Genomic DNA, 14,870 nt, shown 5'->3' with positions numbered 1-14,870 from the left:
CGAGTATTTGTAAGAAAATCACTGTAGTTTGTCTGCGCTGTCAATTTTTGACAATTGAAAAAAATCTAGCTTGTAGCTACGAACACTGGATAATTTTGTCTTCAAACTGTTTTCTCTCTCCAGCTCCTAGAAGAGAAGAATATTCTGGCAGAACAACTCCACGCAGAGACTGAGTTGTTTGCTGAGGCCGAAGAGATGAGAGTTCGTCTGCTTTCTAGGAAGCAAGAGTTGGAGGAGATCCTTCATGACCTTGAGTCCAGGGTGGAGGAGGAAGAGGAGCGTAACCAGAGTCTGCAGAATGAGAAGAAGAAGATGCAGTCACACATCCAGGTTTATATTTTTACCCATTTGAATTGAACTTCGACACACACAAACGCTTCTTCTGCTGTTAGTTTGACATGCTGACATCCAAATAAATGGAAATTTATTTTTACACTTCTACACATTTAAAAGGCCCGATAACCTTTTTTTAATCAGTACTATAAGCGATGGGATCCTTCAAGATCTCACAATTTTCTGCCAAGGTTTGAGAAGTTTTGTGTTTCTGCATATCTTTTCATCTTTTCACGGGTAAATCATCAGCAAACAAAAAACATTTGGTTTCAGTACTACATGAAGAGAAACCTGGCACTGTAGAACACTGTAATCTATGAAAATCCATACAGAGGTTGAAGCGTGTGGCATTCAGTCCAAAGACATGTCTAACAAATATGAGCCAACCACACTGACAGTAATCACTTTTTTATTATGTCATAAATATTTACTGCTCTAGAGATTTGAAGCCAACTGTTCAGAGACTTTAAAGGTTTAATGTGTCAAACTTGTCACTTTATAAAACTTCAGTGCCAACCTCATCATATTGGATTGGCTGTGAAGCTTTATGTGTGTGTTTTCCTCTCTAAAGGACCTGGAGGAGCAGCTCGATGAAGAGGAAGCTGCTAGACAGAAGCTGCAGCTGGACAAAGTGACAGCTGAGGCGAAGATCAAGAAAATGGAGGAAGACATTCTCCTGCTGGAGGACCAAAACTCCAAGTTCCTCAAGGTGAGACGATTATATCTGCTCGTGATGAGTCACACATGAACCAGAAAGCAGAGCAAGTGCTTTAAGTTGGGATTATGTAAAGTTATGGCATAATTTGTTCAAAAACAAACATCAATTTGACTTTTATGGCTTATTAGTTAAGTCTTCATGCTCCATATTAGTAGTGTGTCTTAAAGCCTCCAGTCCTCACACTTTGATTTTACCCAACAGGAGAAAAAGCTGCTGGAGGACAGGATCGGCGAGATGACCTCCCAGCTGACAGAGGAGGAGGAGAAAGCAAAGAACTTGGGCAAAGTCAAGAACAAGCAGGAGATGATGATGGTTGACCTGGAGGGTGAGAGATGAGTTACCGGCTCCATTTTGTGTCCAAGAATAGAGAAACATTTATTAAAACAAACACAAGTTAGGCTGGAAAAATCAATGGATGGGCCTCATCAGTTTTAAGTGTCACTAGAATATTTGAATGAACAGCAGCAAGAGGAAGAACAAAACAATACATAGGCGATCCAGTGTGAATCTTGATGGTGTAAACTGTTTAGAGCTGTACAACGAGTTGAACCTTCAATATATAACTCAGGTCTTCAGCCCCATTCAGTTAAGCATCCAAAATGATTTAAAACAAGTATTGTTTTTTTTTTTTCTCTGAAGTTTATAGAGTCACTAGAGATTTTATTCATGGTGTACTGGTTGAAAGTGATTGCGGGTAATGCGTTTTCCTTTTTGGCTTCATGATGGCGCTGTTGTCTCTCTGTTACTATGAATAAATACAGGTTGTTCATATTAGCAGCTCTGAAGATGAAGCAATTTGTTTCTGTGCTATTTATGAATCAGGTCATTTGAACCTGAAGCGTGATATTGTTGACAGTTATGACTCATGAGGGAACCTCATGTGGTTACCTCACTGCTATAACACGCAGGTAGTTTCCAAACTTCCAACACTCTGAAGCTATAAGATCTCACATTACTAACTTTCCTGGAAAACCTTGAAGCTGTTGTAACTAGACAAAAGGAAAGAGGTGCCATGATTTCCAAACACTGATGGCTGCTCTGAACTGCTTCAGCTGAGGAAGTCTCAGAAAAGCTTTAAATACACACAACCATGTTACAATGACCAAGAGCAAGTGACTCATTTGTGATTAGTGTGCTGACTGATTTGGTAGGTGTCAGCAGGCTATGTGTAAGATAACACAGTGTAAACATGAAATCTAATAGGTTACACTTACACTCAGTATATTTATGAATAAAACATTTTTTGAGATCTGTAAACGTTCATAAATTTTTGCCAGCAATATTATTTCGCCAATGACAAGAATATAGTTTGTAGATTTGTTATTGTTAATAATACATTCTGAATATGCAACATGTGGCATAATCAGTGTTATAGAAGCGCAGGGTCGCTAAAGATCTGTGATATGTGGGGACGTTTAAAGAAAACTGCATTAATGGGTTAATGTGCTGCAAAGCTGCTAATCTGATTACCATTAGTTGTGTCAGGCTGTTAGCAATTAAGTGTTTGCGTTTGTCACTTTCTGTGACCGCTCTGTGCCTCGTATGACACCTCTGTAACTTGTGATTTCGCCCATTTACCATTTTACAACTTGAATTAAAGCCAAAGGTTAAAATTAACTATTTGTCATGTTTGATTTTGCATTTTGTTTGTGAATTTTATTTTTTTTATACGTGTAACTCCTTGCGCCTCCCTTTTTAGAACGTTTAAAGAAGGAGGAGAAAACGCGTCAGGAGCTGGAGAAGGCCAAACGTAAGCTGGACGCTGAGACGACTGACCTGCAGGACCAGATTGCTGAGCTTCAGGCTCAGATTGAGGAGCTCAAGATCCAGCTGGCCAAAAAGGAGGAGGAGCTCCAGGCTGCTCTGGCCAGGTCAGTATTAGACATAAAAGTAAGAGAAATATAAGTACACAGTCAACTGTCAAAACTGAAAGGATTGCATGAGAAACATTCTGTAAAAACAAAACAAATTTAATTTAAAGTTCAATTAAATCCAATCATGAGACTTTTAGCAGTGATAGTGTACTGTACCAACAGTTGAACAATAAGCCCTCTCATCATTAAACATTAAAACACAGCAAGCTCATGTAAAAACACTGAAAAAATACATCATTATGATAATTTTATAGAAAAAAAGCAACATCTTTGCATGAATTCTCACTGGGCAGGAAGAACAAAATGAATACATTTGTAGTGATGGCACGATTTTGATGCTCTCTTTTTTTATTGAAGTCATATCAAATTTATATACAGATCAAACATTAACAGAAGAAACACTAACGATATATGTATTTTTAACATTTATGATAATCTCATCAACATATCATTTCCACTCTCATTAAACTAATTTAGAAACATACAGTAACTGAAAAAAGAGGAAGATGAGATATAAAAAGAAAATAAATAGAGAGTAACTAAATAAAGACAGAACACGTCAACACGTTGTATCATGTTGCTCAAAGTTATCTTTCGCAGATAACTGGCTTTAGCTTGTGAAAATGTTTTGGGACTTTTTCACACTTGATATATACATTCAAATGTACACAAGTTTAATATTTGAGCCTTCACAATGATACAGATATTGTTCAACTGATGATTTCAACTCGACTCAAATTTTGAATGTGCATGGTTTCCTCCACCACACAAGTTAAAGCCTCCAATACTCTGAAGTGTATTTGTACAGCCACTATGAGGCAGATGTCTCCTCTGAACTCACATATGGTAAAAATATCACTGTCAGTAGTGTTGCTCATTTCAGTATGTAATGTGCAACTTCACTTACACTCTGCAGTAAATCCCATCTCCATGACAACTGCACTCCACTGTGGTGCATCCAAGTCAATAGAGAGACCTAAAATAGATGTTACAACACACAGACGAATACTGTGTCAACTCTGAACTCTGACTTAAAGCAGCTAATGTCCTCTTCAGCTGCTGCAGTCAGTGTTTCAGCACACGTACACAAACTGTTTCCTTTTTTTCTATCTTTCACTCACCTTGGTCTCTCTCGACTCTGCTCGCTGCTCCCAGCTGCAGTGTTTGCTTTCAGCGACTCCGGCTGAGACCTTTCATCTTCGGAGGCAGCCGTGTCTGATTACAGGCAAATTGTTGTTGATTGATGCTCTCAGTCGTGGGCTCTGCAGTAGTTTTTCCACATGAAGCAATAAAGAGTTTGGCTGAATAAGGCTGCCATTTCACATTTCAGGAGGAACTATTAATAAGACTGTTTTTTTTTGTTTTTTTTTCATCTTTTATTTTCTGATAGTGATAAAAACATTGCCAGTTATGGCTGTAGATTATCCTGATAGTACAAAATATATTCAGAGCAACACATTTGGTGTCATACTCAATTATTTTCCCATTTAGCCGTCATAAGGCTGCATGCAGATGAGGTAAACAGCTGTGGAGGTCGTTGCTCTGAAGGTCAGCTCAGATTATTTGGATGTGGCTTCCTCCTCACACCAGGCCAATAGACCAGACTACAGGGGTCGATGGTAAACGTTTGTCTGACTAATTTCACAGGCAGAAATCATCAGTTTAGTCATAGCTCCAGATTAATTAAGCTTTCATTAAACTTGATGTGCCTCATTTAGAATTCGGCAGCTATTCTGAGAACAATTGTGTTATCTTTGTTTGGAAGATGGTAAATTACGTTTATATGGGATTCATTTGTGCCTTTAATCAACATTGTGGCATTGTTTTAATTATATAACTGAATCATAATTACATTCTGTGTGCTTAATCATTGGGTTTCTACGTAAGAGAGAGAGCAATGTTACAAGATTTTTGCAGCCAGCATGAATTTAACTTCCAACAGCAAACAAACTGTCTCATTACAATGGTCATCTTGAGGATGGACACACATTTTGTGTGGACAACTTCAGCAGTGAACACTACACTGCCACCCTGTGTGCACCGGTGGCCTCATTTAAAAAAAAAACAAAAAAAAAAAACATAAGGGACACGTCTTGTCTTAACCAAAATATTCTCATAGATTTCTCCGTTAAAACTGAAAAAGGCAAAAATAGAATTTATGTTTGCTCACTAAAAATATTGAGTTGTAACATTAGAAATAAGGTCATAGTGACAGCTGAAAAGTAATTGTTGAAAGAAGTTTAAATGGCAGTCAAGAAGCTAATATTCATGTAAACACTGGACGGAGTTGAAGTGTCACACTGAAAGTAGTTCAAATAAATTCTGTTATTCTTTTATTATCTATATTCTTGTGCTGTTAATTCAAGAACAAAAACATCCTCAGATTTTTATGTTAAACCTAAATTTTAAAATAAAAAAAAAACAACAAAACATAGTGACTTTATTTAAGATATTAACATAATATAGCCGAAATCTTGTATAATTTAGATCCTCAGATGAAGGTTTAAACTGAGGAGAAAAGTGATGTGTACTATTGTCTTTCCAACCAGGAGCGACGAGGAGACTGTCTTGAAGAACAATGCCTTGAAGCAGGTTAGGGAGCTGCAGGCTCACCTAGCTGAGCTCCAGGAGGATCTGGAGTCGGAGAAGATGTGTCGAACTAAAGCTGAAAAACTTAAGAGGGACCTCAGTGAGGAACTTGAAGCTCTGAAGACAGAGCTGGAGGACACGCTGGATACCACTGCTGCCCAACAGGAGCTCCGGTACTTGTTTGATGCTGGTTTATCAACTGGGGAAATTTTACACATTAAAGTGTGCTTACAAGTGTTACAAATTGCCTCACTTAAGTATACAATATATTACGCTCATTGCTTAGTGGCCATTTGGGATTTTATTAATACAAGAGTACCAATAAACTCTGCATGTCCTCTCCTCTTAACACTCTCCCTTGTGTCCAAACTCCAGGTCCAAGCGAGAGCAAGAGGTGGCAGAGCTGAAGAAGGCCATAGATGAGGAGACCAAAAACCACGAGGCTCAGATCCAGGAAATGAGACAGAGGCACGGCACGGCGCTGGAAGAACTGTCCGAGCAGCTGGAACAGGCCAAGAGGGTGAGCTGGTCATACACTTGCCCTTTACATTAGTTGTAGTATCTCAGCAACTAGTACTGATTTAGACACTATATCTCTGTTTCGATATTGCAGTTCTAGTGTATTTATCCTAGTCTCAGTTCAGAGTATTACAGAAATATATACTATGACTACATATGTGACCCACAGGAGCATTATATATATCATTGTTGTTTGTTCTGTGCAGTTCAAAACCAACCTGGAGAAGAACAAGCAGAGTCTGGAGAGCGACAACAAAGAGATGGCCTGTGAGGTGAAGAGTCTGCAGCAGGCCAAGACGGAGTCAGAATACAAGAGGAAGAAAGTGGAGGCCCAGCTGCAGGAGTTTATGGCCAGGGCCACCGAGGTAGAGAGAACCAAGGGTGAGCTGTCTGAACGCTCACACAAACTCCAGGTAAATACCTCCACAGACAGTTTTATTGTATTGAAGAGTTAAAGCATTTTTCCTATAAAACTGAAGAGATGGAGCTCCAGATTACTCTAGAAACAAAGAATTGTTTTTTTAATATTGTGTTGTTACCCAGTTTAATGTAAAGAACATATTAAGGTCATGCTTCAGATTACCTCATCATGCTTTTCTCATAATCGTTTCTTCATTTTTTTTTTCTTAGACGGAGCTGGATAACGTGTCAGCTTTGCTGGAGGAATCAGAGAAGAAGGGCGTCAAACTGGCCAAGGAAGTTGAAAAACTAAACAGCAAACTGCAAGACTCAGAGGTATGAAAGATCAGCCTCTCTGTCAAAACAAGTTTTATGCTTCAGGAAATTTGACCAGCCATCACAAATCACTGATTACTAAAACAATGTAAACAAATCTACACTATCCACAGTTAAAGGCATACAGCCAACGCTAGAGCTTCAACAGGCAGATCATGTCAAAGTTACAATTTGTTTGGAACAACTCACAACAGTTACATCCTGTACTGAAACTTTACATCTTTTTTCTAAATGATGTCGCTTATCTAACTATTCAAAACTAAGAAAATCAGGCAAAATTAGGCATTTCCTCAACCTTCAAATGTCATGTAGAATGTAGTAGTGGAATGTTAGTAGATATAACAAACACACGTCCCTGCTTTTCTTTTGTCTGATCATCATTTCTCATTGTGTCCTGGTGTGTAGGAGCTGCGGCAGGAGGAGACGCGTCAGAAGCTGAACCTGAGCGGCCAAATCCGTCAGCTGGAGGTGGAAAAGAACACCTTGCTGGAGCAGCAGGAGGAGGATGAGGAGGCCAGACGCAACCTGGAGAAACAGCTGCAGACGGTGCACGCTCAGGTACAGTCGTTCATATTCACAAACATGAATGTGGGTTTTCTAAACATGTACTGTACGTAGACACACATTCATAGATCACACACAAACATGAGGCAGGCACACCTTTCAGGTACCGCTGATATTCAACTGAGTGCCAAGAGTGTGGGGAAAACATTTCCAGCTGTTTACCAGCTGTGAACACCTGTCACTGATGTGCAGAGCAGCATGTGGACAGCTGTGAATCTGTGAGGACTAGCAGCAAATTAAAGTGAAAATCTCAGTTCAGGATGTTCCATTTAAGTTAATAAAATCAAATAGTAAAATCGCGGGATCTGCATGCTGTTGACTGAAATATCTTACTGTATTTACTGATTTAAAAAGAAAATGTTCTCTCTGTAGCTGTTTGAGACAAAGAAGAAGCTGGAGGACGACGTGGGAGCGATGGATGGCCTGGAGGAGGTGAAGAGAAAACTCCAGAAGGACTTGGAGCTGACCAGCCAGCGTCTGGAGGAGAAGTCCATGGCCATGGACAAGATGGAGAAGACCAAGAACCGACTGCAGCAGGAGCTGGACGACCTGATGGTGGACCTGGACCACCAGAGACAGATCGTCTCAAATCTCGAAAAGAAGCAGAAAAAGTTTGATCAGGTACACTGAGCTGCCAAAATTGTTTTCAGGGATGATGCTTGAAGTCAGATGTGCGTTAGTGTATTGAAGATCAGTGTTTGTTTCTCTACACTAGCTGCTGGCTGAGGAGAAAACCATTTCAGCTCGTTACGCTGAGGAACGTGACCGTGCAGAGGCTGAGGCCAGAGAGAAGGACACCAAAGCTCTGTCCATGGCCAGAGCTCTGGAGGAGGCTTTGGAGGCTAAAGAGGAACTGGAGAGGTTTAACAAGCAGCTGCGTGCTGAAATGGAAGATCTGATGAGCTCCAAGGATGACGTGGGGAAGAATGTGAGTGACCTTTGGCCTCTTAAATGACACTAGTGAATGCTAAATGAAACCTTCTTTATCCCAGAATGTATTATTCTTTCTGAAGACCTTAAATCTATCGTTGTCCAACTTGTGCTGATGTTATGGTATATTCTTCCTGATGCCGCGTACAGGTCCATGAACTGGAGAAGTCCAAGCGAACGCTGGAGCAACAGGTGGAGGAGATGAGAACTCAGCTGGAGGAGCTGGAGGATGAGCTGCAGGCCACGGAGGACGCCAAACTGCGGTTGGAGGTCAACATGCAGGCCATGAAGGCCCAGTTTGACCGAGACCTGCAGGCCAGAGATGAGCAAGGAGAGGAGAAGAAGAGGGCGCTTGTCAAACAGGTACACAATACCAACATGAACTGGATCCATTTGTTTTATATTTTGTATTTTAAGTTTGACCCGAGAAAGGAAGAAATTCCTCTGCACTGCTGATACAATATACACATGTTATTTCTCTTTTTAACCTGACGCGGTGTGTGTGTACTCCTCCAGGTGCGTGAGATGGAGGCAGAGTTGGAGGACGAGAGGAAGCAGAGAACTCTGTCCGTTGCCGCCAAGAAGAAGTTGGAGATGGACCTGAACGAACTGGAGGGACAGATCGAAACCGCTAACAAAGGCAGAGACGAGGCTATTAAACAGCTCCGAAAACTGCAGGTACACACACACACGCACACACACATGTATGTGTGTGACATATTTGTTTAATGGACAGGAAAGTGTTTTCATTGTATGTAAGAGCCACATTGAAGAGACTGAAAATGTTATTTTTTCTTCTTCTATTCTCTTACTTCTATTTTGGGGATAATCATGCAGTTTATCTTTGTTTACATTCAGTTCAATACACTGTTACACTGAATTAGCTATTAGCAGTGGATATATATACTCACAACTATCACTGGATTGTTGTAATACTGAATTGGCCTGTTAGCTCACCTGGTAGAGTGACAGTGAGTCCTTACCACAGTGGTTCAGGTTCACCTCTCTCCTCTACTGTCTATCTTTGTCACTGTCCATTAAAGGCATAAAAGTCCACAAAATGTTGCGATTCTCATTTATTCACAGTGGACATGTTAGATAAAGATATCATTAGGAAGTGTAAATATGTGTTTTATGTCTGTGTGGTTGGAGCTGACTCTGCACTAGGGGCTAAAATACCATAAATGCCTCCTTGAGCTTTGTGTCAGCTGCTGCGGACCAAATCAACGGGCCAAACTTTTTTTAACACAGTTTGAAAACTCCTGAGTGGTCTGAGTGGTCACTTTTCTGCTGTGTCAGCCTTTGACTTGTGCCACATTGTTTCTGTTCTGTAGGCTCAGATGAAGGACTATCAGAGGGAGCTGGAGGAGGCCAGAGCCTCCAGGGACGAGATCTTCACCCAGTCCAAGGAAAATGAGAAGAAACTCAAGAGCCTAGAGGCAGAAATCCTACAGCTACAGGAGGTCAAATTACAGATTTTAATGATATCAGCTAATCGTCTGTTAATATGTGCAGTTATCAATCTGTTATTGTACCAGAGAATTAGCAACTTTTTAACAACCTTTTTTTATATATTTTTTTATATCAGACTTAATTTCTGAATTTGATTTGATCCAAGAATCAGAGTAAAGCTAATGCCAGATCTTCTCCATACTGATCCTCATGTGTGTGCTGTTTGTGTAGGACCATGCAGCGTCGGAGAGGGCTCGTCGACATGCTGAACAGGAGAGGGACGAGCTGGCTGATGAGATCTCCAACAGTGCTTCTGGAAAGTCAGTGTCACCTTGTTTTGTGCTGATTATTTTGTGGAGTATAAAAGTTTATGTAATGAAATCTGGAGAGGTAGTCGCTGCCTTTGGGAGCTTAGTGACAATAAACTGGAGTCAGAATAAGAGATTTGAATAAAAAAAATGTGTGTGTCAGGTCGTCGTTGCTGGAAGAGAAGAGGAGGCTGGAGGCTCGCATCGCCCAGCTGGAGGAGGAGTTGGAGGAGGAGCAGGGTAACATGGAGCTGCTGAACGACCGCTTCAGAAAGACCAACCTGCAGGTAAAAACATGAGATGACAGTAAGTCAGGATCATTGTCATAAATTTGGTTTCAAATCATTAGATTGATTTTATTATTGTTACAAAAGACACACTCAAACATGTTCACTAAGTGCATCATCCTCTCACATCACCCATCTTTCTACCATCCCTCTCTCATCTTTCTCAGGTCGACAGCCTGAACGCTGAGCTGGCCGGAGAGCGCAGCACCGCTCAGAAGAGCGAGAACGCTCGGCAGCAGATGGAGCGGCAGAACAAGGTGTTGTATAGTTTGTTAAATACATTAGCATATATGAGTATGTGCTAATGTACAGTATATACATGGGAAATAGCTGTTTATCTGTCAGCCATTAAGAACACGCACGCTGTGTTTATCATCTCCCCTGCCTTGACTTTGTCATTTACTATTTTAGTTATTAAGTCAAGATTATATGTATCTTTATAATATTTAGTGCTCATGATCAGTCGCATCTCATAAACACAGGATTTGAAGGCCAAGCTGGCAGAGCTGGAGGGGACTGTCAAGTCAAAGTTCAAGGCGTCCATCACTGCCCTGGAGGCCAAGATCCTGCAGCTGGAGGAGCAGCTGGAGCAGGAAGCAAAGTAAGTGACCAAACTACTTTCTTGACGAGATTAAGACTTTTATTTTTAAGACATTAATGGTGGCACATGGTGCTACTGAGAGTCCTGGGTGAAAGATTAACACTAGTTATAACATGAAGTTACAGTACAGATGATGATGAGCTCCTGTCTTGTCTTTATCCATTTAGGGAGAGAGCAGCAGCCAACAAAATCGTCCGTCGCACAGAGAAGAAACTGAAGGAGGTGATGATGCAGGTGGAGGATGAGCGTCGTCATGCTGACCAGTATAAGGAGCAGGTATTGACTCATGAGAAGCAAAGTGACACGCACGCAAAGACTCATTCTCACAGAGGATGTTTCATTCAGCCAACCACCCACGACCTCTCACCATCTCCGTCTGTTTCCCCATGTGTCCGTCCTCCTGTCAGATGGAGAAAGCCAACTCTCGTATGAAGCAGCTGAAGCGTCAGCTGGAGGAGGCGGAGGAGGAGGCCACCAGGGCCAACGCCTCCCGCAGGAAGCTGCAGAGGGAGCTGGACGACGCCACCGAGGCCAGTGAGGGTCTTACCCGCGAGGTCAACTCCCTCAAGAACCGCCTCAGGTAAAAAAAAAAAAAAAAAATCGAAAAAGACACAAATAAATTGTGTGAATGTGAGAATTTACATACATACAGTCCTGATATTTGTCTGACGTTATGTGCTGCAACTGTTAAGATTAAACAAACTCGATCAAATAGTGAGCTCAGAGGTGCTGGGAGGCATATTCTTCACACAGATTCAGACTGCTTCCAGTTTTTTTTTTTCTTAAGCTCGCAGTCATAACAGTTTCCTCTCATCTCACAATTGGCAGTGAAACATGCAGTGAAACCAACTTTCTCCTCAATGCTGCAGATTTAAGTTGCTGTCTCGCTTGTTTTGTTCTGACCAGGCGCGGTGGTCCAGTCAGTACCTTCTCCTCCTCAAGCCGTTCGGGCCGCCGCAACCTCAACCTGGACGGTGCCTCTGTCGACATGTCAGACGACGACGCCGATAGCCGCGCCGGCGACTTCAACGAGACACAAACCTCCAACGCCGAATAAACACAGAGACTCTCTCATTCCTCGCTTTACCCCCTCCCCTCCTCTCCTCTCTCCTCTCATCACTACCCACCTCACTTTCACCTCATCCTCCTGTGTCCCTAAAAGATGCTCAGCGTCACCATCGTCTTTATTCATTTCAGACCACAGACTGGACAGAAGATGGAAGCGATGATCTGCGATGAATCTGTTTTTTGGTAAAGCTGAGTGGAGAGCGCCTGGCAGCACGCCTCTGCCCTTTTTATATCAGTTAACACTGCAGGGAAAAATACAACCGCCCTCCCCTGAAGTAAATCCTCCAGTCCCAGAGAGTCACAGGGGCAAATGGACAATTCTGCCTTACTCTGCTCTCCTCTGGCAAGCTGCTAGTCCTGGCTCGTCTCTCGGCCATGTATCATCTCAGCGTCATAATGTAACCCCCTCTCCTCCTTCTCCCATCGATCAGGCGTGAAGTTATGCTCAGCTTATTGAGAAAGTACGCATAGGTGCAAAGTGCTTTTTATACACATGAAACTCTGCGTGTGTGACGTAGGTGGAGGCTGTGAGGTATACACACATCAGTTATGTAACGTATGTGAATGCACTCCATACTGGAAATGCAGGACTACAAGGAAAACGTATTTCACTCTGGTGTTGTTAGTGTTCTGCTTTCTGTGTACAAGCCATCTCATACTCGACACACTCACTCTCTCCCTCTAGAGTTCAGACTGACTGCCCTCTCAAAATGGAAAAACCCAAAACCAAGGTCACTGTGGCCTTTGGACGGCAGTGCCGGCTGCTTTTGTTGCATGAATCTCCCTCTGATGTACAGACTGTTTGTTGTTCAGCTTCTAGACTACAGCGCCACAGGAATGACTAACATCTCGGGACATGCAATAGAAAAACGAGGACTCTGGATTGAAATTGTATTACTGTGAAAACAAAATAAGGTATTTTATTTCCTCTGTTGCTTCATCTCAACATTTAGTGAAGGAATGTGTAGCTGGGTTTTAACTGGGAAGCTCACAATCTGTTTTGTATTGTTGACCATCGGAAACACGATCGTGTATACAGTCCTCTACTGTGGATCGACGTGAGCAGCGACTGATGATGTAAAGTCGCTGGAAAATGCACAGAACTGCACAGGAAGGTGTTTGAACTTTTAAACTGGAAACCAACAGGGAGCTCTTACTGGAAGCACTAAAGTGACGCTCAGTGCACATTTCCCATGTGATACTAAATGGTTACAGCTTAGGTAGTTGTGATTAGAGTGTGCGATGATTAGAAACGGAGACAGATTGAAAAGTCGTCTTCTCACTACATTTCAGCGTTTGTGCCAAGCCCCAGTTTGTATTATCGTCATGAGTCACAGAGCCAAAGAGTCCGTTTTTATGGAGAATAATCAGCTGCTGGAGATTTTCAAGTTCTCAGAAGAATCAATTTTACGAATGTTACGACTATTCTCTAATTGGAGGAAACCAAATTAAAAAGTGAAAATGATATTTGTCCATAAACATGTCATCCTTCTATGTTCACACAAACAAACATTTTTCTTCTGTGATATAAAACAAACATTCCTGGCTACTGTTTAAAAATCTGCCAACAATAATCTCACAAAAAAAGTCTGGAGGTGTGGAGTTAGAAAGAAGTGAGATTTAAAGATCTCTGCGTCTGGAGTCCACTCCTCATCTCTGCTCGATGCTCGAACACACCTGAATCCAAGTGTCCATGTTGCATTGTGGGTAAGGCAGGTTTTCACGATGAACGACACATGGAATAAAAAAGATGATCGAGTTTGAACGTTTTTTTTTTTGTTTTTTTTTTACTGTCCGCCATGAGTCAGACTCTTGCTGTTGTTCATACCGACTAAAAAGACACAAATGTTTCTTTGTGTGTGCAACAGGCAGAATTTCAACATACAGACCAGTGAACGTTTTTATTTTTCAGAGATCTTAATTTTCCAATAGCTCTGTGACTCGGATGTCATGCTAACACATGATGATGATGATGATGATGACCAAACTTGGGGCTAATCTGTGCAATGATTTTGTGAGTTGACTCTTGACTCAGATCAAGCACTTCGTATTCACAGGTCGTCTGAAAATCAGGCTTTTTTTTTTTTTTTCCTTTTAACAGTGTTTTTAGCAAAGTGAAGATCTGCTTGAAGTACAGCAGTCACCTCAACAGTTAAACCACTACAGTGTGAAAACTACATGCCAGAGTAATCCATCCATCATCTCTACTTTTATTTAGTCTATGTTCTGGATATGCAGATTGGGATGGTTGTCTACAGCAGACTGCTTTGCCCTTCTCCTCAAATGTTTCTTTAAAAGTGCCTTAGACACTAAATAAGAACATACATGGGCAAAGACTTCATTACAGATGTGAAACAGAAAAATCTGAATTTGATTTTTTTAAAAAAGGTGTATCAAAGAGATATTCAACACTTAATCGATTTTTTTTCCCCCTCCTGTCTTTTGTATTTTTGCTGTGCTTCATATCATATCCGCTGTGTACCTCTGTGTTCATAATAACCAGTTTGGGTCAAAATCAGTATTCCAGTGTGATTAACCACATGAAAACGCAGAGCATTTCCTAAAATTATGTTTGTACTAAGATTTTTGGGACCACTCACAGGAGAAGGTTTAGTACTGAATTTGTTTTGGGGCATGATGCATTGCACAGGATTTCATCTGGTTGGAAGCTTTATCATCCATAAGTAGTTAACTCATTTTTATTTTATTATTATCCAGCTGGCTGTTGACAACCAGGCATTCAACTTCAAATACTCCCATCGTATTGTTTCTTGTATGCCTGTATTTCTAGACGGTAATTTTTTTGTTTTGTTTGTTTTTGTAAAAGGAAAATAAAGCATATTCATTGTAGCTGTGATGCTGTTTTGGTTTGTTTTTGGACCAGAGTTAAAG

The 14,870-nt window shown here is 41.3% G+C and overlaps 1 protein-coding gene across 1 annotated transcript in view; it reads left to right on the top strand.

Annotated features, from left to right (window-relative positions):
- myh10 (myosin, heavy chain 10, non-muscle) overlaps positions 1–14,356 on the top strand; it is a 69,333-nt gene extending 54,977 nt beyond the window's left edge. The window contains exons 25-45 of the mRNA XM_027283074.1: positions 124–330; positions 905–1,042; positions 1,253–1,376; positions 2,751–2,922; positions 5,475–5,687; positions 5,890–6,034; positions 6,240–6,446; positions 6,664–6,768; positions 7,174–7,326; positions 7,705–7,953; positions 8,048–8,260; positions 8,413–8,625; positions 8,779–8,940; positions 9,597–9,725; positions 9,946–10,034; positions 10,186–10,309; positions 10,477–10,566; positions 10,792–10,910; positions 11,078–11,186; positions 11,318–11,490; positions 11,817–14,356. Of these exons, the coding sequence (XP_027138875.1) occupies positions 124–330; positions 905–1,042; positions 1,253–1,376; positions 2,751–2,922; positions 5,475–5,687; positions 5,890–6,034; positions 6,240–6,446; positions 6,664–6,768; positions 7,174–7,326; positions 7,705–7,953; positions 8,048–8,260; positions 8,413–8,625; positions 8,779–8,940; positions 9,597–9,725; positions 9,946–10,034; positions 10,186–10,309; positions 10,477–10,566; positions 10,792–10,910; positions 11,078–11,186; positions 11,318–11,490; positions 11,817–11,967 (3,285 nt within the window). The 3' untranslated portion in view covers positions 11,968–14,356. The remainder of the gene's footprint in view (positions 1–123; positions 331–904; positions 1,043–1,252; positions 1,377–2,750; positions 2,923–5,474; positions 5,688–5,889; positions 6,035–6,239; positions 6,447–6,663; positions 6,769–7,173; positions 7,327–7,704; positions 7,954–8,047; positions 8,261–8,412; positions 8,626–8,778; positions 8,941–9,596; positions 9,726–9,945; positions 10,035–10,185; positions 10,310–10,476; positions 10,567–10,791; positions 10,911–11,077; positions 11,187–11,317; positions 11,491–11,816) is intronic.
- The last annotated feature ends 514 nt before the right edge of the window (positions 14,357–14,870 follow it).

This window comes from Larimichthys crocea, chromosome X (genome assembly GCF_000972845.2).
Source record: "Larimichthys crocea isolate SSNF chromosome X, L_crocea_2.0, whole genome shotgun sequence".
In the NCBI taxonomy this organism is placed as follows: domain Eukaryota; kingdom Metazoa; phylum Chordata; class Actinopteri; family Sciaenidae; genus Larimichthys; species Larimichthys crocea.
Note: the sequence above shows the minus strand (reverse complement) of the source record. Positions and strands in the feature narration are given on the sequence as shown.